This window comes from Schistocerca serialis, chromosome 8 (genome assembly GCF_023864345.2).
Source record: "Schistocerca serialis cubense isolate TAMUIC-IGC-003099 chromosome 8, iqSchSeri2.2, whole genome shotgun sequence".
NCBI lineage: Eukaryota > Metazoa > Arthropoda > Insecta > Orthoptera > Acrididae > Schistocerca > Schistocerca serialis.
In genome coordinates, this window is record NC_064645.1 from 394,871,725 (window position 1) to 394,895,016 (window position 23,292).

Genomic DNA, 23,292 nt, shown 5'->3' on the forward strand with positions numbered 1-23,292 from the left:
CTGAAGAGGACCGCCTGATTTCAGGCAGCCCACATTACGTCACTGTCGTGCTTAACAGCCAAGTGCATCGACGGTGTTGGAACTTGGAAGCAGGCGGCCGCTGTGGCCGAGCGCCTCTAGGCGCTTCAGTTCAGAACCGCACGGCTGCTACGGTTGCAGGTTGGAATCATGCCTCGGGCATAGATGTGTGAGATGTCCTTAGGCTAGTTAGGTTTAAGTATTTCTAAGTCTAGAGCACTAATGACCTCAGATGTTAAGTCCCATAGTGCTTGGAACCATTTGATTTGAACTTGGAAGCAAGATATAAAAGCTTTCATGATGCCGACAGTTAGAGAGGGATAAAAGAGTCAACAGATGTTTTTATTCAGCGGATGGACTACGTGATTTGAGAAAATAGTCTACATAGGACAATTAAGAACAAACAAAGAGGAATATTGTATTCAGGCATTGGCATTCGTGACAGTTATCGGTCGCTCACTACGGCTGCAACGAAAACTCTATTACAGTGTTATCAATGGCAAGTGTTTGATCACCCACTATATACACTCCTGGAAATTGAAATAAGAACACCAAGAATTCATTGTCCCAGGAAGGGGAAACTTTATTGACACATTCCTGGGGTCAGATACATCACATGATCACACTGACAGAACCACAGGCACATAGACACAGGCAACAGAGCATGCACAATGTCGGCACTAGTACAGTGTATATCCACCTTTCGCAGCAATGCAGGCTGCTATTCTCCCATGGAGACGATCGTAGAGATGCTGGATGTAGTCCTGTGGAACGGCTTGCCATGCCATTTCCACCTGGCGCCTCAGTTGGACCAGCGTTCGTGCTGGACGTGCAGACCGCGTGAGACGACGCTTCATCCAGTCCCAAACATGCTCAATGGGGGACAGATCCGGAGATCTTGCTGGCCAGGGTAGTTGACTTACACCTTCTAGAGCACGTTGGGTGGCACGGGATACATGCGGACGTGCATTGTCCTGTTGGAACAGCAAGTTCCCTTGCCGGTCTAGGAATGGTAGAACGATGGGTTCGATGACGGTTTGGATGTACCGTGCACTATTCAGTGTCCCCTCGACGATCACCAGTGGTGTACGGCCAGTGTAGGAGATCGCTCCCCACACCATGATGCCGGGTGTTGGCCCTGTGTGCCTCGGTCGTATGCAGTCCTGATTGTGGCGCTCACCTGCACGGCGCCAAACACGCATACGACCATCATTGGCACCAAGGCAGAAGCGACTCTCATCGCTGAAGACGACACGTCTCCATTCGTCCCTCCATTCACGCCTGTCGCGACACCACTAGAGGCGGGCTGCACGATGTTGGGGCGTGAGCGGAAGACGGCCTAACGGTGTGCGGGACCGTAGCCCAGCTTCATGGAGACGGTTGCGAATGGTCCTCGCCGATACCCCAGGAGCAACAGTGTCCCTAATTTGCTGGGAAGTGACGGTGCGGTCCCCTACGGCACTGCGTAGGATCCTACGGTCTTGGCGTGCATCCGTGCGTCGCTGCGGTCCGGTCCCAGGTCGACGGGCACGTGCACCTTCCGCCGACCACTGGCGACAACATCGATGTACTGTGGAGACCTCACGCCCCACGTGTTGAGCAATTCGGCGGTACGTCCACCCGGCCTCCCGCATGCCCACTATACGCCCTCGCTCAAAGTCCGTCAACTGCACATACGGTTCACGTCCACGCTGTCGCGGCATGCTACCAGTGTTAAAGACTGCGATGGAGCTCCGTATGCCACGGCAAACTGGCTGACACTGACGGCGGCGGTGCACAAATGCTGCGCAGCTAGCGCCATTCGACTGCCAACACCGCGGTTCCTGGTGTGTCCGCTGTGCCGTGCGTGTGATCATTGCTTGTACAGCCCTCTCGCAGTGTCCGGAGCAAGTATGGTGGGTCTGACACACCGGTGTCAATGTGCTCTTTTTTCCATTTCCAGGAGTGTAGCCAGGACTTGACTCCCAATGAGTTTTATTTCTTTGCTCAGAAGAACCGCTGTTTATGAGGAGAGCATTCCGGCACAATGATAAAGCTGCAGACCAGCATAGAGAATTGGTGAAAAGCACAGGTTGGTGCCTTCTGTAATGGATGTATTGGAAAGTTGGTAAAACACTATGACGAATGTGTAAGTCCGATCAGTGGCAATGTAAAGAAGTATTTCGAAGTTGTGCTAAACGTTGCAAACAAAACATTTTTGACTTTCACTGTGGCTGCCATTCCAAGGCTGATCCGACCTTGAAAAAAGAAAATAGCTCTCCTATATTATATTGATGATTAAGAAACAATATTAAATGCGCGGTAGACTTGATCCAGCATTGGATGACACAAAACTGTATATTGATTATTAAGAAACAGGATTAAATGCGAGATAGACTTGATACAGCATCGGATGACACAAAACTGCAGTTCAGTATTATTCGTCTGTAAGTCATTCCCCTATGCAGAATACAAATAACACAAGTTTGGTTGGTTGATTTGGGGTGGTGGAAGGGACTAAACAGCGAGGTCAATGGTCCCATCGGGTTAGAAAAGAATGGGGAAGGAAGTCGGCCGTGCCATTTTCAAAGGAACCACCCCGGAAATTGACACAATCGATTTAGGGAAATGACGGAGAACTTAAATCAAGATGGCCGTACGCGGTTCTGAACCATTGTCCTCCAGAATGACACAAGAAAATCAATTGAAATTGTAGGTCGAGTCCCTTGAGAGCCCTATATAGTGAAACGTGATGAAGTATAAGAAGTGTCACACAGAACAGATCGTCCCTGGTCAGGAGGAATACGACACGTGGATGGTAAGGGCTGAGAATGCCGAAATTCTTACCTGATCAGCATCGTGCATAAGGGAGCACCTGTCAGTGCAATCTGGAGGTGAAGTAGGTTCATGCCTTCTCTCGCGGCGTGACTGGAGCTCAACTGATACGGCTGTCATCAAACTGGTTCCGCTGTTGTGGAAGCCGGTTCATGTTAAATAAGGTGGCCAACTGTTCTGTAACAACACCGTGAACCTGCATACGTTCGAACACTATTTGATATTTACAACCAGAGAGGAGTTATAGAGTGATTCTGCGAAGTTATTCGGTCTTCGAGAAAGTAAAGTGGAGGACGCCCTCTGAGAATAGGTAGTTCCTGCAGCCAGCCCTACTGAGGGGCACTGTGAGGTTCAGACTGGGCACACTATGGTGGAACCTACAGGGTGACTCCCACATGAGAAACATCTCATCATACATTGGCGTGGCTGAGGCCAAGATGTGAACACAACAATCCCATAAGTAACTAATTTACACCTGGTTGTGATATTCTAAAATTACTTGATTGATTGACATTCAAATTAATTCGATCCCACCATCCGATGGTCCAGTACCTAAGCAACATATTGATGGGTCGAGAAGGTCGAGAAAAACAGATAATATGACAAAATACCCCTAGTAAGTTTTCTGACTTTTTATTTAATTACGTAATAAATGTGTGATTATTATGATTAGATTCGTAATTTACGCTTCTATATAAAGCCATGATTAACAGCCTTGTCTTTGTAAGAGACTGGACTACACAGCCGCTGAGGCCTCCCCACGTGTGTTTATACATTATGTAGTACGCTCAAATTTACGAAGCCCCGAATTTGAATGTTAGGAAGTGATTTCTGAAGATTTTTGTCTGGAGCGTAACCTTGTACATAAGGGACACTTACACGAAAACAGTTCAGACAAGAAGACAATAGAAGCTTTTAAAATACAGAGCCGTCGAAGAATGCTAATCATTAGATGGATGGAATGGATAACAAATCAATAGGTACGGGATGCAAAAGAAAAGAAAAATCTTTTGTGATGCAGCTTGAGTAAATGTAGGAATTGGTTGACATGACGAATCACAGAATCGTGATTTTTAGTAACAGGTGAAGATCTGGTGTCGTAAAATTGTACAATGAGAACATTATTTGACTGCAGTACAGAGGTTCAAGAGGCTATACACTGGAGCGCCAAAGAAATTGGCACAGGCATGCGCATTGAAATACAGAGATACGTAAACAAGCAGAATAAGGCTCTGCGGACGGATTCGCATATACAAGCTAACAAGTGTCTGGCGCAGTTGTTAGATCGGTTACTACTGCTACAATGTCAGGTTATCAAGATTTAAGTGAGTATGGACGTGGTGTTGTAGTCGACCCACGAGTGATGGGACGCAGAATTTCCGAGGTAGCTTTGAAGTGGCAATTTCCCCGTACGACCATTCCACGAGTGTACCGTGAATAACAGGAATCCGGTAAAACATCAAATCTCCGACATCACTGAGGCCGGAGAAAGATCCTGCAAGACCAGGACCAAAGCCGACTGAAGAGAATCGTTTAACGTGACACAAGTGCAACCCTTCCGCAATTTGCGGCAATTTCAGTACTGGACCATCAACAAGTGTCAACGTGCGAACCATTCAACGAAACATCATCGATATGAGCTTTCGGAGTCAAAGGCCAATCGTGACTGCACGACACAGAGCTTTTGCCTTGCCTGGGTCAGTCAACATCGACATTGGACTGTTGATGGGTGGAAACATGTTGCCGGGTCGAACGAGTCGCGTTTTAAATTTTATCGAGCGGATAGGCGTTTACGGGTATGGGGACAACCTCATGAATCCATGGTCCCCGCATGTCAGTGGGGTGCTGTTCAAGCTGGTCGAGGCTCTGTAATGGTGTGGGGTGTGTGCAGTTGAAGTGACACCTGATACGTCTAGATACGACTTTGACAGGTGACACGTACGTAAGCATCATGTCTATCACCTGCATCCATTCATGTACATTCTGCATTCCGACGGACTTGGGCAATTTGGGCAGCACAACGCGACACCCCACACGTCCACAATTGCTACAGAGAGGCTCCAGTAACACTCTTTTGAGTTTAAACACTACCGCTGGCCACCAAACTCCACAGACATGAATCTTATTCAGCATATCTGGGATGCCTTGCAACATGCTATCCAGAAGAGGTATCCACCCCTCGTACTCTTACTCATTTATGGACAGCCCTGCAGGATTCATGGTGGCAATACCCTCCAGCACTACTTCAGACGATCGTCGAGTCCAATCTACATCGTGTTGCGGCAATTTTGCCTGCTCCCGTGGGCTCTACACGATACTGGTCACGTTTACCAGTTTCTTTGGCTCTTCAGTGTATTACCAACTGAAATCGTGACTCCTCTCACCAGGTCACGGTTTACCAGTCGTCTACGTACCATCCAGTGTGGTCATGAGCCCTGGGGTTAGTAAAGGCAATCATGTCGGCCGTCTGCTGCCATAGCCCATTAGTGCCAATTTTGGCGCTCTGTCCTAGAGGATATGTTCGTCTTACATCCCACATTGATTTCTGATTTTATATCACTCATTGTTGCTTGCCTGTCATCAACGACAACACTACGCAAACGTTGCTACCCTCGGTTGTTAAGTGAAATCCGTCGGCCACTGCGCTATCCGTGGTGAGAGGTAATGCCTGAAATTTGATATTTTCGGCACGCTGTTGACACTGTAAATCTCACAATATTGAATTCCCTAAAGAATCCCGAAATGGAATGTCCCATGCATCTAGCTTCAATTATCATTCCTGGTTGAAAGTGTGTTAATTCGCGTCGTCCCACCATAATCACGTCGAAACGTTTTCACGTGAATCCCCTGAGTACAAATGACAACTCCGATAATACACTGCTCTTTTTTAAATTACGTACGTGATACTACCGCCATCTGTATATGTGAATATCACTCTTCCATGATTTTAGTAACCTTGTGTATTATATGTGGAACACAGTGACTAGAGGAAGGGGCGGAATGGTAGCAAATATATTAAGAAATCGGTAAGTAGCCTTCATGTTGTGCGCATGGCTAATGGAGGATTTTCCATGACGTCTTAACAAAATTTCTAGCATCCTGTCTGTTGAATACTAGATCGCTAGACAACAATTCAAGCAAATCCTATTAATGAGTTTTATTACGAAAAGTACATGACTATACTGAACTTTGAGAATTACATTGAAATATCGCAAGCGAAAGGTGACAAGAAAAATAAGTAAGTTTCTTCAGAATAGACAATGAATGCTACTTAGTACAAGTGGTATTGAAGCTATTGTTGAACTGCGCCGTGGCCAGGCAGGCGAGGCGCATATGTTCTCTTTGCGTAGAGGACGCTGCTGTCGCGTTGTCGTCCTGGAGAGGGGTCGGTCAGTGAGCAGTTGACTGACGTCTTCTCCACAGCCCTCTCTGTTCTCTCCTTCCCGACTGGCATGTCGGCTCTTGACTTTACACCGTAACACTGTGCCTTTGTTTGGTCAGTGTTTTTCACATATACTTTTCTGTGTTATGTCTGTGGGTAACAGCCTGATTTTGTACCTTATCAGTCCAATTGATTTTCAGAACCGTTGTGTAACATTACACCTCAGACACTGAGAGTCAATTCTTTTGAGATTTTCCCAAGTTGGCTGTTTTCCAGGTGTTTTGCCCTCTAGTAAAGTCTACCTTTGGCACAAGTAGATTTCTTCTATCGAGATATGTCCGCTTTGCCTGTGCAATTCTTTGCTGCACCTCTCACGCATTGTTTTCCTGTGAAGGTAGCAAGTTCTTGCTCACTTCTCCTATTACGTGGCACTTAATTTTATGATATATTTGTTGAAAATCTCACTTTTGCGGTTGATTGTTTTCATCTTTGTTTCCTACATTCTTGGTTCATATTCTGTGTCCATTCCTTTCAACGTGTACAATAATCCTTACTCACTTTTACTGCTGATAGCAACACCATTAGTACATCTTATTACTGATGTGCTTTCATCTTGAGCACTTCTCTTACAGTTAAAACAACACGGCAAACGGAATTTTGTAATATTTTATATTCATCGTACATGAAGTCCTGAACCCTTATTAAATATTCTTCAGCAAGTTCTACTGTGGCTCTGAGGTAGAATGCTCACCTGTCAGGGAGGGTGTTGGGTGGAAGGGGGGGGGGGGGGGCTGGTGTAGATTCTTGGCTGATGAAAAAAATTTTAAACAAAGGTTTGTGTTCTACAAGCATTTCCGTGGATGTGAAATAATTTTTTTAAACATAAGCGTTCTTTATTAACATTCTCTTATAGATGATAGGTAATTAAGAATTTATATTTACAATTAAAATTGGATTTTTGGGCTCGACATGTGACTAGAAATAAAGAGTCCATTTTTCATAAGAACTACAGTCAGATATTTGTTAATTAGCGTACATCTGAGGTACCTTTGCATTTAAATGAACCAGTTATCGATTACCAGCCTTGAGAGCTACCGATTTTTTTCATCTTTATGTATTTTCGTTTCAATTAAATGTTCTCCAAGCACTCACTCTAAAAATTTGCAGCCGCTAGGAAGCGAACCCGTGCCCTTCTACATTGCAGATGAGTATTCTACCACACAGTCACCGTGCCAGTCGAAAAATGGAGCTAAATGTGAGGTATTAAGCGCTCGCAGAACTTCAAAGTACATCTCCTCGACAGTTTCTGAGTTGCATCGACATGTTTTGGCTGACTGATATTTGAGCTCTGCACCTCACGTACCATAAATATAAAAAATTACATAAACTCGATGGCCTTGTGGTCTCCTTGTTTGTGTCCATTCTTACTGTTCAGTCTCGGTCCTTGTGTATACACAGTTCAATCACATTAATATGACCTCCTGCCGAAAGGCTGAATAACCACCTTCTTTGGTTGTGCATCCATAGTACGAACACCCCAGTCGAGATGGCCCCACTGATTTTCGATTGGGTTTAAATCTGGGGTGTTTGTTGGCCATGGGAGTGGGGTGAGCTCATCCTGTTGCTCTTAGAACCACGCACGTACACTACGGATTGCCTAGCACTTTGCGTTTTCCTGTTGGTAGATGCCATCGCGCGGGGGAAAAACAAAATACATCTAGAGGCAGACATGGTCCCCAAGGATAGACACATACTTGTGTTGACCCATTGTGACTTCCAGAATGACGAGATCACTCAAAATGCACTCCGGCCTGGACCCTTCCGATGATTGCTGCAGGGTTTTTGCTTTCAGACGTTTCACGCCGTACAAGCCAACGGCCATTTGTATGACGGAGCATAAATGTGATTCCTCTGAGAAGGCCACCAGTCGCCACTCACTGGAAGCCCAACTGCTGTACTGGCGTGCCAATTCCAGCCTTCACTACCGAGGAACAACAGTCAGCATGGGTGCAAGAACCAGGGGCCAGCTGCAGAGGCCCACACGCAGCAATGTTCGCTGGATTGTCTTTGTAAGAGTACTTGCTGGTAGCCCCTTGGTTCATCTGGACAGCCAGTGGCTCAACAGTTGCATGTCTATTCGCCCGTGCACATCTCAGTATCGGTCGGTCACCCCTCTCATCTGTGGCCCGTGGCGCACCACAGCTACATCGGTGCCTGTTTTCGATAGCATCATTTTGCCAGGCCAGGTATACTTTCAAAGAAATGGCACTGAGCACTATGCGACTTAACTTCTGAGGTCATCAGTCGCCTAGAACTTAGAAGTAATTAAACCCAACTAACCTAAGGACATCACACACATCCCTCCCCGAGGCAGGATGCGAACCTGCAACCGTAGCGGTCGCTCGGTTCCAGACTATAGCGCCTAGAACCGCACGGCCACTCCGGCCGGCTAAATATATTTTAACTACAGCGAAATGCGAAGAGTTTAGAGACTTAGCCGTTGTGGACATGCTTCCTCGCTTGGCCCAAAAGCCAATGTTCATGTCCTTTTGGACGTCAGATAAATGCCTCCGTTTCCGCATTACGACAACGACGTTGGTTTCCAAGCCACCCGACACACTTTCTGTACCCTCCACTGCTAGTGCTGCCGCCTGCCGTACGTGAGCGGTTGTTGCTCGTTGACTTGGAACATAGGAGGTGGTAACATGAATGTGACGGACCGCGTATATATCGCTGCTGAATGCAGTAATGAAACCCCCTTTACATACTAGATATTTCTGGACAAAACATAAATAATTTTATTTCACCACCTTTTTTATACGATGCTCCTGTTCTCAGCTTGGAAACATTTTGGGGCCTATGTTATTAGAATCTTCACAAAGTCATTAGTGGAACTAAGCAGTGTTAAAAATTTTACTATTTTCTTCTTCATAAAATTATTTTTTTATTATGATGTACAAACAAGCCCTATTTTGTAGTTAATGACAGATCACTCTATGAGATTAATAAGAAATATTTAATGAAAGTTTTACTTACGATATTCTTGTAGTCCTCTTATGCAAAACCACACGCTTGTTTCCATGGCTTATAGACCACAAAGTGCATAGTACATGTTAAAACGGGAAACATGCTATAGGGTATAGGCGTAGGCTATAGGCTACAGGCACGGAGATATTTGGTATCGGTCACCCACATAGTATCGTTATGGACAGCAGTATTCTGAATCATTATTTTCTCACATATTAGTTATGAGGCACTAATTTCTGCGAACCGCTATTTTTATTGCTTATTTAAGGGAAGTATCGAAATTTTTATAGAAAATGATTGACAATGAGTAACTTTCCAGTATTTCATTCAATAATTTGTCTTCACATTTTTACACTTGTGTTAACATTTTCCCGTAGTTCTTTTGTAGTAAATGAAGAACTGGGAATTACTCAGTGAATTCCTTCAGGTACTTCGATTGGATCGTTAAATAAGCTATTAAAGTAATGCTGCATTGAAGGAAGCGCACTTCTAAATAATACATAAGCAAATAATGTTTATGCGTACGCACCAAAAAGACACTGAGCGCTAAAGTGTAGTTTCCATACTGTGTTAACCGTCTGTAGCTTGATACCTTGGAGAAATATCCTTTTTGACTTTTTAGGCTATATGATGCAGTACTCAGTAACAGTACGAATCTAACATAATAATAAGCATGCTTGTAAGGAATCTTTTGTGTTTCTCGTTTTAACATATGCTATGCACTGTGTGTGTTGTGCAGGTAATGTTTAATATGTTGAGTAAGTGTGTAAGAGAATTGCAAAAAAAAAAGTAACTATAACTGTTATTCAGTTTTCGCCATTAACGTTATGGAAAGGTCCGTCATTAATAACAAAATTATGTGTGTTTATACATACACATCGCAAACATTACGAATAATTGACGTAATAGACAGAAAACACACCTGTGAATGGCAATTATTTCCCGAAAGACATTGTTCTGGGAACAAGAGAAAACTGTGACTGACGGCAGGCAGTTTCTATATAAGACGAAATACTGTATCAAAATTTTCAAGCCTTCATCGACTATTTCTATTGTATGTATTGAAATAAAACTATTCAGTATAGAAGAACCCTGTGTGACCCACTGTGGAAGGTGTACTCAGCAGTTTGTTAGCTCTTAGCTATTTCTCTGTATAAATAACTTTTCTCAAAGCTAAAGTCTGTTTTCTGTTCGTGTGTTAATGGTACCGACTTCAGGTTCAAATGACTGCACGACTAAGACTTGCTACACTTGTATTGTGTAAGAAACATTAATAAAAATACTTTCTCGGGTTTTCTGGATTCTAATAAAAATATTAATAGGTTCATACTCAAGAAACAGAAAGTCTGCTAAACTAATGAAAGTGAGCTGGTTCGAACTAGGTTATTTCGACCAGTTTCCTCTTTTGTCCGATGAGGCATTTGCTTGAGCTAAAGAATTCCAAGGATCGTACTTCTCTCGATTATAACAGAGAGATCACTATTCTTGATTAGAAACCGCAGCACGTTTAGTGCAGGATTCCGGAAAGGCCGAGACAATATACGTATATCACCGATGTTGATCACAACTTGTACCTCTAACAGGTGTTTGAAAATGAAGCTGTGTGACACAGCAATCAATAACAGTACGAATCTAACATAATAATAAGTATGCTTTATACAGCGAAAAGCTTGAATTATGTAGCCACATATCTATAAAGGATTCAAAACCTCGTTTAGAAACGCTACTGATGCTTCCTGAATAATGAAACACATATGACAGGCAAGAAACTGATGTAATTGAGGCCATGGATTCCAGATACAAATAAAATACTCATTACCCATTCAGGAACTAAGGTAATAATGAACACATATAAATGAAGACAATATCAATTTGCCATTAGCACCTCCGTCCTGCACAAGACGCTAGATGAATGGAACCGTGCTTTCAGAATACCAATGCCATTGTCCGTGAATCTACGGGCTGCGCACCGGCAGGATCGTAATTTCCGGCACGATATTTGAAGCATTTGAGTAGCTCTCGGAATGAGGACCTGTGCATTCACGCAGATTTATGTGTGTGAGAACATTCCTGCTGCTGAGGAAATGCGTCTGCATTGGGTACATTGCTTTCTCGAAAGAGTAATACGTTTGGTATGTCAGTAGCAAAACGTGAAGTAGGAATCTAACACCTAACATTGACAAGCATATAAAAAGCAAGAAGACCTCATCTTGCTTCCAGTTTTTGGATTCCCCCCTCTTAATCATAGTCGTGGAAGGGTCATCAATGATGGTCATTTGCCGTCAATGAAGACTCAACTATTCTATTACAGTCCTGTTGATTGAAGCACTCGCCGTCATCGCAGCAGTCAGTACCCTTCTAGATGGATGATGAGCACTCTCAGCAATTAATAAAAAAACTTTGTAGAGTGTGTACTAATATTTTAATCATGTATGTGATGTGAAAGCGACAATCATTAACGAATTAATAGCGACCTCTATAAAAGAAGCTGTGACCATGAAACTTGATGGTAAAAAGGAAACGAAATGATCGTGTGGTTTTATTGGCAGCAAGGCTTCGTCTCGGATAGTTCGGCCGCCTAATAAAATTTTTTTCTGTTTGACTAGGCAACGTGCACGTCGATGATGATGATGGTGATGACGATAGATGAAATGTTGAGGACAGCACAATCGCTCCGTCCCGGCGTGCTATGCGTCTCCTTTTGATTCGTACCACAGTGTAGATCAGTCCAATATGGTTCAGTATCACCACCACTTGCGTCCACATTTCAGAATTTTTTATTTCTCGTTTCATGTCCACGTTTGCTAACGCCCGTTCTCTGAGCCGCAGCGAAACATCGTGGATGCCCTCCTGCTACGTTTTATTTGTGTTGTCGTTGTGAGAAAAACATCACTTTCAGTGAAGGCATTTTAAGCCTATATTTACAACTACAAGAAAATGCTTTTCGTTTTACTGAGATGAAACTGCGTTAGTCGTGTCTAATGAAAGATACTTGCGTTTTAGACCAAAAGACAGAGTTACGTTATCTTATGCCTGGATTTCATTCACGTCAGGAAACTACGTTTGCTTGCACGTTTTTGAGGTATTCCTTCGTTTGACGCTGTTGATTCAGGCCTGATCCCACACTGCTTTGTAGAACTGTGAGATTCTTGATGTCAAACGCATCACAATGCTGCACTGCTAATGTTTTTTGTAGCTTTCTGGATAAATGCGTTTCATGTGTTTTGTACAGTGTTCCGTTTGTCCTAAAAAGATTCTCTATCTCCGCAATTCGTCACATGCGTGTTGTGAGGTTTGTTTTTGGTTACTATTTACTTATTTATTATGTAAAAGAAATGAAAGAGTAGTAGGATCTGAACACCTAATTGGCGAGGAGGAGAGGTGGGTAGATTGTTGAACATTGAACGCAAAGTAGTGGATTCGACAGTGGTCTGCAGGAAAGTGATGAGGACTACGAGGTAAAATGAAAGGGGGCGCGGGAAATGTGGTGAGAGAGAGTGAGGGATGGGAAAAGAAATTGGTTTCTTTGTTATTACGTGATTTTCTATTGTTCTATATGTCGACTGGTTTCCATTAATTATCTGGTAATGAGCTCTTTGCTGTGCATCAATGTTTGTAGATACTGAAGCTCCCTTGAAAATGAAGATGTCTGTCTTTACTGATTTTTATGATTTTTTTCTGTTGTGCTCTTCCTACGGTATTCCTATTTACGACATTCCGTGAGTGTTGTGTGCTTTGTACTGTAATTCCAAGCTTTGATATGCACATTATACCTTGTGTCAAATGTCCTGCCACTCATTCCACTGTAGATTTTTTCTAAGTCTCTGCAAATGAGGTGGTAGATATCAGATGTCTACCTGATACTGGTGTTGTTTCAGGGATGTGTTTTTGTCTTGAGTTATTTGTTTCGTACGCAGTGTTTATACTTCGTGTCTTAACTATATTGCCTATTTTCTACTTCAAGTTATTGTGATTGGTTTTTGTGTGCCATTTTCTAGTGATTGTATCTTGATTAATATAGTTTATGTTATCGTTTCTTTGTATCCATTTTTAATGTTATCTGTTTTATAGTGGTTAGCTCCTTTTGGTCATCAGAAGTGTTTAGCACGGATTGGACTGCAGCTCATTCTGTGGGTGGTTTGAGGTTGCATTTATTATTGTGCCTATTGCGGGTTCTCTGTATACATCAAAAGTGTGGTTGTGAAGAACTATTCTTATGGTTACGTCTAGAAAACGTAATGGGTTTTCTTGTTCTACTCCGATTGTTAACTTCATGTTCTTGTGTAGACTTTTTACGTCACTGTGAAATTATAGCATTGTGCTGTGAAGTGCTTCTACCATTCTTATTACCTCAACCCCGTACCTGTAGCAGCTAATAGTGTAGCTTCAAACATTAAGTTTTATGCATGATTCATGAAGATGTTGGCTAGTGGTCCCGAAATAAACAGACTCATGGTTAAACTTTCTTAACGCACTTAAACTACTTTGAATAATTATAAAGAAACTATGAACAATATAACCTCACAAGCGAAAAATCACGTTTTGTCTATAATACGTGTGTGTATTTATCTGTAAGTGGTGGAGAAGGCACTGCAAACGCAGATTGGAGGCGTAAAGGACAGAAGTAAATCGCTATATTAGTTTCATTTTATAGTGTGTTCTAAGGTTTTCATCAGTTGTGTGTGTTACTTATCCCGTGGAAAAAAAGAAAAAAACTAAAAAAAAATGAAATCCCGGTCATCTGACGTCCATTGCTGACTGTGACCGTTAAAGATGCACGTCTAATATCGTTCAAACAATACAGAAACTTGACAGTTGGTGACTGGACGCAATTAGTGTGGTCTGAAAAGTCAGTATTTTTGCTCTCATCAGGTGGTAGAATACGATGAGCGAACGTATAGCCTAACTGAGCGTTTAACACACAGTATGTATCAGGTTAATTCAGGCCAGAGGTGATTCTATGGCGTCCTGGGGTGGTTTCTGTACCATGAATTCTGGCCACTCATTCAGGCTGCCATGAACTTTATCGAGGATGGTGACCTTCATTGAACAGCTTGGTGGTGAATATGCTTTGTATGGAAAAGACTACAACAGCGTTCTTCACAAAGCAGAAATCATACATTTATTATTTGACAAATTTTCAGGCACCCTACCACACCTTGACTGGAACGGTGAAATCCCCCTATCTTAATCCCTTTAAAATGTCTGGTACTGTTTAGAACAGAAGGCGAAACATGGCAGTCGGTCCATCTGCATCATGTTATTGCTCTGTGGGATCTAATCCTAAGTGATTTGAAGAAGTAATTCACTGCTGAATCGCTGTATGTTAGTGTCCAACGGGCATAATTTTCCGGCCAACTATCACGTGGCCATAATCAAGTACCCCGATGAAGCGAGAGCGTCTAGGCTGCTGCAGCACTTTCATCGTTTCCCCCCCCCCCCCCATCCCTCCCTACATGCCACATCGTGCGTGGTCGGCGCCCAGCATCTCCTTTCCCCTCCCACTCTCCCCTTCTGGCCGACTCCCGGCTCGTTGATGTGACCACGGTTCACGATCACGTACGTGTGTCCACTGCTGCCTGCAAGGGCATCGCTTAATTGTGGGATATACCCATCCTCTTCTTAATCAGACTAACAAGGGAACATTCCCACGGGTAAGTAAACGATCTTTATGAAATTTGGCAGGTATGTAGAAGGATAAAACTAACTAAGTACATATTTATTTCGTTTCTGCCCGGTTTCACTGTCAGGGGGCCAAACACAACCCAAAGATAATTTAGTATAATAGATTTAGAGGGCATATCTTACAAATAATGAATATAAAAAATAAATGTTGAAATTTAATTAACATTCCTGAAACCTGTATAATGTAATATATGTATGATACAATACATTGAAATTTTGCAAAATAACCTACCCTCATTAATTAGTTTTGAAAAGTGAAAACCTTTATGAAAACAAACAAGTTTTCATGCCACATCCATCCATGTGTAACTATACTGTGTTATAGTAGGCACATAATCAAGATCCTTCACCAAGGTTTTCCAATGTCCTGAAATACACTCGATATAATTCAGACCGTTTAGAAGATCATCCACCACAATTTGAGAATCCTGCTGATCCCTGTTTCATATTGTAGTCCATCATGTGTACTACGTGAAGAAAAATTGTTCCTTTCATGTGCAGTGTGTAAAAGGACATTACATTTTAAACATTTGTTAATGGATAATCACTGCTGTCATAATTTTTCTCAGGATAATGTGTTATGCATTGTTTTAAATAAACTTAGGTACATATATGAATTGGGAAACTAAGAAACAAAACAGAAAATCATGACTTGTAAATGTACAAGAACAGTATAAAACATAAAAAGACTAACTGAAACAAATAATTAGAATAAAAAGGATTGATGAGTTATTTTAATTAAATATCTTGAAAATACTTTGACAGCACATTGTGTACAGCTTACTTTCCTATAATGGTATTTCAGAAACAAGCTTTATTGCAGCTGGATGTATGTGGTATGAAAGCTATTTTAATTTATGTTGTAACAAAAGTTTTCATTTTTCAAAAAAAAAATGTGTTTGTGTGAATTCGCAAGTGACCAAACTGCTGAGGTCGTCGGTCCCTAGATTTACACACTACTTCAACTTACTTTAACTTATGCTAAGGACAAGACACACACTCATGCCCGAGAGAAGACTCGAACCTCTGGCGGGAGTGGCCGTGCTTAGTGAGAGGGCGCCTCTAACCACGTGGCCATGCCGCGCAGCTTCATTTTTCAAAATTGTTTAATGGTGGTGGAGTATTTTCCAAAATTTCAAATTATTATAAAAGTTGATATACAGCTTCCAGGAACATTAGCTACTTTTCAAGTTTTATATCAAACACATTTTTTTAAATCATGGTTTCAAACATATTGGAACGTGTTTTATCCCTTAAAAGTGAAACTAGCCAAAAACGAAACAATACATATTACGTTATTTTGACCCCCCTACACACCTGTCAAGTTTAATTCAGATCGTTTACTTACATTTTGGAGTGTTGCATTGAGAGTGTGGGTTCCTAGGCCTTACTAAAGCTGTTATAAAGCCTGGAGGTTGCATTAGACTATGTTGGCATGACATCTGAGGATGACTAATATCAGTGTCTGGTGTGCCTACTTTCACAAGAGGAAACGTGGTCCAGGTATTTGCATGTGTGGTGTAATGTGGACACTTGCTCTTTTACAGCCCTGCCGGACGAAGGTCCTCGGATCACGGGCGGCCGACCCCGCTACCAGGTGGGCGACACCGTCAGGGTCAACTGCACCTCGGGCAGGTCCAAGCCAGCCGCGCAGCTCGCCTGGTTCATCAACGGGGAGCAGGTGAGTCCTCCTTCTGTCTGTCTCATCCCCAGGTGCTACATACTGATTGTCACAGTTTCTCGATGGGGCTTCTCAGTAAATATGTGACTGCTAATTGTGGTAAGAAACTCTTTTGTCTTTACTTTACAATATTATGAATTTGTGTTATCTAACCATGAACCATAAAAAATTGACCTTGCCGTTGGTGGAGAGGCTTCCATCTCTAGCGATACAGATAGTAGTAGTAGTAGTAGTAGCAGTAGTAGTAGCAGTAGTAGTAGTAGCAGTAGCAGTAGCTTTATTCATCTGTAGATATCTTTTTAGAAGGATATAGAACATGTCAAAGTATTTACAAGTTCAGACCCATTTAAAATAAGCTACTGCTATATACATTTACGGACTTCTAGTTAGAGGTAGTCATTAGATTTACTCCTGGTTTACAATACACTTTTTTACAAATAACCAATCTGGAGGACGACGGTTCAATCCCGCGTCCGGCCGTCCTGATTTAGGTTTTCCGTGATTTCCCTAAATGGCTCCAGGCAAATGCCAGGATGGTTCCTTCGAAACGGCATGGCCGACTTCCGTCCTCGTCCTTCTCTAATCCGATGAGACCGATGACCTCGCTGTTTGGTCTCTTCCCCCAAACAACCCAACCCAACCGAACCCTTTACAAATAACTGATTAAATAATGCAATGCCACACTTTTCTCTCATATCTCACTATCAGTCACTGCACAAACTATACACACATTGTATCATAACACTTCACTCATAGCGAGCATAAAAACTCACACCCACACATACTGGTGATCTCTGGTGATTTCTGTACTGCAACTACCTTTTTGCTATCCTGAAAAACTGAATCAGTATCGAATCAGTATCCCTCTACGATGAGTGAGATGTTGAGCTCAGAAACAGGAAGAGGTGTTAGTATTGTGCTATGAGTAGCTTGGGGGTAAGTTTTTCTAGAAAACTAAAAAAAGAAGAGAAAACATAGTGTGAAGGTTTTATGTGGAATGTTGGATGTTTTATAATAATTATTGTTGTTTATTTGAATAACATTTTTTTTTACGAAACCACTACTCTGTTTTAACTAAGTAATACATCGGTGTATTAAATGTATTGGATAACAAGTACTTTATAGCTGCCTTTTTAAACAAGTGTATTTTTGCAATTTCCTTAACCTCTTTTGTTAAATTATTGTACTGTTTAATGCCTTGGTAGGAACTCCTGTTCTGAGTTTAATGTTAATTATTTCTTGGTAAATGTAAGTTGAGTCTAGTTCTTGTTTCATGGTCAGGGACGGGACAGAGCTGTCTGTGCACTAATTACCATAGTTATTTTTAATGTGTACAACTGACTGGTAAGTGTATGTACACCGAGCAATCAAAATCTCCAGTATTTTGAGCAGATCTCTACAATGAGTACGACTACTAATTTTCGTTATTATTTTTATGGCTCCTTTTTGGAGTTTAAAAATTGTGTTCATATTTTGTGCATTTGATCCCCAATAAAGAATGATGTAGCGAAGAACTAAGTGTACGTATTAATGGTATGTAATTAACAGACACTGCGTGTTACACACTGATGGTAGAATTCTAAAGGCATAACATGCTGATGACATTCTGTTTATAAGTACCTTTGTGAGTTCACACCACTTCAACTAAGAATCAATATTCATTCCTAGAAATTTAGCATTTGTTATACAGTCTGCAGATGTGCCATCTACATTTAATTTAACATTGTCATTTTCCCTCTTCTTATTGACCAACTGTAAACTTCCTTGAGAGCTTCATTTGCTTTCTCTGCAAGGAGTTCTCTTGCTTTCCCAGTGACTATAGTATTGCTGTCATCAGCGAAGAGAATTTTTTCACCATGATTAACACTACTGGGAAAGTCATTGATGTTCATCAGGAATAGTATTGGTCCTAAAATGCTACGTTGTAGAAACCCTATATTAATGTATTTTGATTCTGATATGTGTTTTACTAAGCGCTTCGATATATTTGAAGTGTGTGTTATCTCTGCTCTTTGTACCTTATCTGCTAGGTATGATCGAAACCAGTCATTAGCTACCCCTGTTATTCCTAATGCTCTTAATTTCATAGAATTTTGTGGTCGACTGTATCAAAGGCCTTAGGAATATGAAAAATATGCCTGTGACACCATCATTTTTGTCAAGAGCATCAAGTACAACTTTTAAGGATTCTACTATGGCTGACTCAGTATTTCTGCCACTTCAGAAACCGAACTGTCATTAACTTAAAATTGTATTTATTCAGGTAATTCATCAATCTGTTTTTCATAATTGCTTCTATTATTTTTGAGAATGGTGACAGCAGGGAAATGGGCAAGTAGTTTAATATGTCTTCTGCACTACCTTTCCTAAGCAAAGGTATAACTCTTGCCTGATTTAACTGCTCTGCAAATGTCTCTGATGTGAAGGATTCATTTATTATATTTCTTAAAGGGCCTTGTAGAATCTCCATGGATTGTTTCAGTACACTCATTGGTACTTAAACTATGCCTACTGACATGTTATTTTTTAATTTTTGAACAGTTTTATTGATGTCATTCTCTATGGTTGGAAGCAACATCATTGTATTACTTATACGTGTAATATCTGTTTTGGGGAATTATTGCTGTAACATTCTGCAATACTTGAAAAATGCTCCTTTACATTGTTTGGTAGGTGTTGTGGATCATTTTTTACCTCATCCACTCCCTTAGCTGTATGTTATTCTGCTTTTGTTTGCCTCTCGCCGATTTCTTTTTATAACATACGGGACTTCTTTGCTTTCATTCTATGCATTATATATTATTTTGCCATTAAATGAATTTCTTTGCAGCAAACAGCACCTTCCTTTTCGGACAGAAGTGCATAATCCTCCACCCCTTGGAGCATTTCTGCAGTAAAAGTTTGCCCTTTCATAGAATGATAATACTACATGAAGGATTTCTGTGCCTATACATCAGTGCTCAGTAATACAAACTACTATGCCGTTCAAAGACTGGAGCTCAACTTCTAATACTTGTATTTTTTTATTGATTGCATGTTTTGATGGTGGATATTTAAGTCTGTGAAATGCCCCATGTTACTCTTTCGAATGGTTTGCTATTCTTTGTGACACCTGGTATGTGTGATATTTGGAGTGCTAAAATCGGCCTTGTGAGTGATTGTTTCAGTATTTTTTAAACTTTATGCAGGAGACCCTGTTATCTGGATTTATCCTAAAAAAGACTTACTTTTCCTAACAATGACAACAGGTATACTTTCATGAATCAGCTGTACCAATCTTCCCTTCCCAGTCCTATTTAGGTGTAGGACATGCCTAGTGAAAGCCCTTCTGTTGATAGTCCTGACAGGCACCAGGGAAACATGTGCAAAGTTCGCTGCCCTCAGAACCATCCCTAACCCTACATTGATTCGCCTCACAACTCCAAGGTGTGGTAGATCATGACGCTGGAACAGCTCAACGAAGTGTACGTTGCTGCCACGAGTCACGGAAGCTATTTTTCCAGGTCTCCACCTACTTCATATGTCCCATCCCTGTCCAAACTGTTTTTTCCGGCCCAACCACTATCACTACATGGTCCTCTTCTGTAAAGTCCTTACATAAAGACCCCAAGTCCTCTTTCACATAACTTAGACCTTCATTTGGTTGGCTGTACTGTAAGTGCAACCATGACAGAGGGCAATTGATAAGAGGCCAGAAAACATACGTTCCCCGAAAAGGAGCTGTAGCTTTCTCAGTAGTTGCAGGGGTACCAGTCTGGATGATTGACCGATCTCGCCTTGTAACATTAACCAAAACGGCCTTGCTGTGCTGGTACTGCAAACAGCTGAAAGCAAGCGGAAACTGCAGCTGCAATTTTTCCCAATGGCATACACCTTTACCATATAATTAGATGATGTTGGCATCCGCTTGGGTAAAATATTTCAGAGGTAAAATAGTCCCATATTTGGATCTCCGGATGGGGACTACTCAGGGCAATGTCGTCATCAGGAGAAACAAAAGTGCCATCTATAGATCAGAGGGTGGAATGTTAGATCCTTTACTCGGGCAAGTCGATTAGAAAATTTGAAAAGGGAAATGGGTAGGTTACAGTCAGTTATTGTGGCAGTTGGTTAAGTTTGGTGCCATATGGAACAGGACTTCCGGTCAGATGAATATAGCTTTATAAGTAAAAAATCAAATAGCGGTAATGCAGGTGTAGGTTTAATAATAAATAAGACAACAGGAATGCGAGTAAGTTGTTATGAATATCACAGTGAATACATTGTTGTAGACAAGATAGACGTGAAGCCGAGACTCACCATAGCAGCACAAGTTTGTATACCAACTGGCTCCACAAATGATGAAGAGATAAGGAACTGTATGATGAGAATAAAGAAATTATTAACATAGTTAAAGGAGACGAAAAATTGATAGTGATGAGTGACTGGAATTCCATATTAGGAAAAGGAAGGGAGGGAGAAATTGTAGGTAAGTATGGACTTGGCGAAAGGAATGAAATAGGAAGTCTACTAGTAGAATTCTGCGCAGGGCACAATTTAAATATCGCTAACACCCGATTTAAGAATCATGAAAGATGGATGTATACGTGCAGGAGACCAGAGACACAAGAAGATTTAAGATTGATGATATAATGGTAAGACAGAGATTCACTAATCACATTTTACATTGTAAGACATCTAGAGGAGTAGAAGTGGACTCTGACCACGATGTATTTATTATGACATTAAAACTGATGAAACTGCAAAAAGGTAGGAAATTAAGAAGATGGGGAGAGGATACGTTGAAAGAATCAGAGGTTGCAGAGAGTTTCAGAGGGAGCATTCAGCAACGATTGATAAAAACAAAGGAAAGGAATACAGTAGAAGACGAAAAGGTAGCTTTGGAGAGATGAAATAGAGAAGGCAGCAGAGGATCGAGTATGTAAAAAGAATAGGCAAATTAGAAATTCATGGATAATTCAGGAGATATATAATTTAATTGATGACAGCAGAAAACATAAAAATGCAGTAAATTCTGTAGGCCAAAGGGATAACAAATATCTAAAAAATGAGATTGGCAGTAAGAGCAAAATTGTTAAACAGGGTTGGGTAGAGGACAAATGTAATGATTTATAAGCATATATCACGATGGAAAAGAAGACAGAGCCTATAGGAAAATTGCAGAATCCTTTGGAGAAAAGAGAAGTAGCTGTTAGAAAATCAAGAACTCAGATGGGAAATCAATCTTACGCAAAAACGCAAAAGCTGAAAGATGGAAGCAGTTTATAGAAGGTCTGTACAAGGGAAATGACCTTTCAGGCAAGGTAGTGGAAACAAAAGAGAACGTAGATGAAGATGAGATGGGAGACATGATACTGCGAAAAGAATTTGGCAGAGCACTGAAGAAGCTAAGTCGAAACAAGGCCCCCAGAGTAGGCGGGCGACATTACGTCAGAACTACTGATACCATTGGGAGCACGAGCTATGACAAAATTCTTCCATCTGGTATACAAGATATATGAGACATGCGAAACACCCACAAGCATCAAGAAGAATGTAATAATTCCATTTGCAAAGAAAACAGTTGCTGACAGCCTTGAAATTACCAAACTACACTCAAGCGCCAAAGAAATTGATATAGGCAAGCGTATTCAAATACAGAGATATGTAAACAGGCAGAATACGGCGCTGCGGTCGGCAGCGCCAACATAAGACGGCAAGTGTCTGGCGCTGTTGCTATACGGGTTACTGCTGCTAAAATGCAGACTATCAAGATTTAGGTAAATTTGAACGTGGTGTTATAGTCAGCGCCATAGCGATGGGGCTCAGCATCACCGAGGTAGTTACGAAGTGGGGATTTTCGCGTAGGGCCTTTTCACGGATGTACCGTGAATATGAGGAATCCTGTTACACATCAGATCTCCAACATCGCTGCTACCGGAAAAAGATCCTGCAAGAAAAGGACCATCGATGACGGAAGAAAACCATTCAAAGTGACACAAGTGGAACTCATCCGCAAATTGCTATGAATTCAGTGCTGGGCCGTCAACAAGTGTCAGCGTGCGAACCATTCAACGAAACATTATCGACATCGGTTTTCGGAGGCGAAAGCCAACTCGTGTACCGTTGATGACTGCACGACACAAAGCTTTACGCCTCTTCTGGGCCCGTTAACACCGGCAGTGGACTGCTGTTGACTGGAAACATATTGCCTGGTCGGACGAGACTCGTTTCAAATTGTATCGAGTGGATGGACGTGTACGGACATCCATGGAACCTGCATCTCACCAGAGGACTGTTCAACCTGTTGGAGGAATCGGTAATTGTGTGGGGAGCGTGCGGATGAAGTGATATAGGACCCCTGGTACGTCTAGATACGACTCTGACAGGTGACACGTATGTAAGAATACTGTCTGATCACCCACATCCATTCGTGCCCATTATGCATTCCGACGGACTTGGGCAATTCCAGCTGGACGATGCGACACTTCACACGTTCAGAATTGGTACAGAGTGGCTCCAGGAACACTCTTCTGAGTTGAAACACTTCCGCTGGCCACCGAACTCCCAAGACATGAACGTTATTGAGCATATCTGGGATACTTTGCAACGTACTGTTCAGAAGAGATCTCCATACCCTCGTATTCTTACGGATTCATGGAGAGCACTCCAGGAGTCATGGTGTCAGTTCGCCCCAGCACTACTT

At 41.9% G+C, this 23,292-nt stretch overlaps 1 protein-coding gene across 1 annotated transcript in view; it reads left to right on the forward strand.

Annotated features, from left to right (window-relative positions):
* LOC126417031 (uncharacterized) overlaps positions 1-23,292 on the forward strand; it is a 207,810-nt gene that overhangs the window by 127,809 nt on the left and 56,709 nt on the right. The window contains exon 5 of the mRNA XM_050084922.1: positions 16,474-16,607. Coding sequence (XP_049940879.1) covers positions 16,474-16,607 — 134 coding nt within the window. The remainder of the gene's footprint in view (positions 1-16,473; positions 16,608-23,292) is intronic.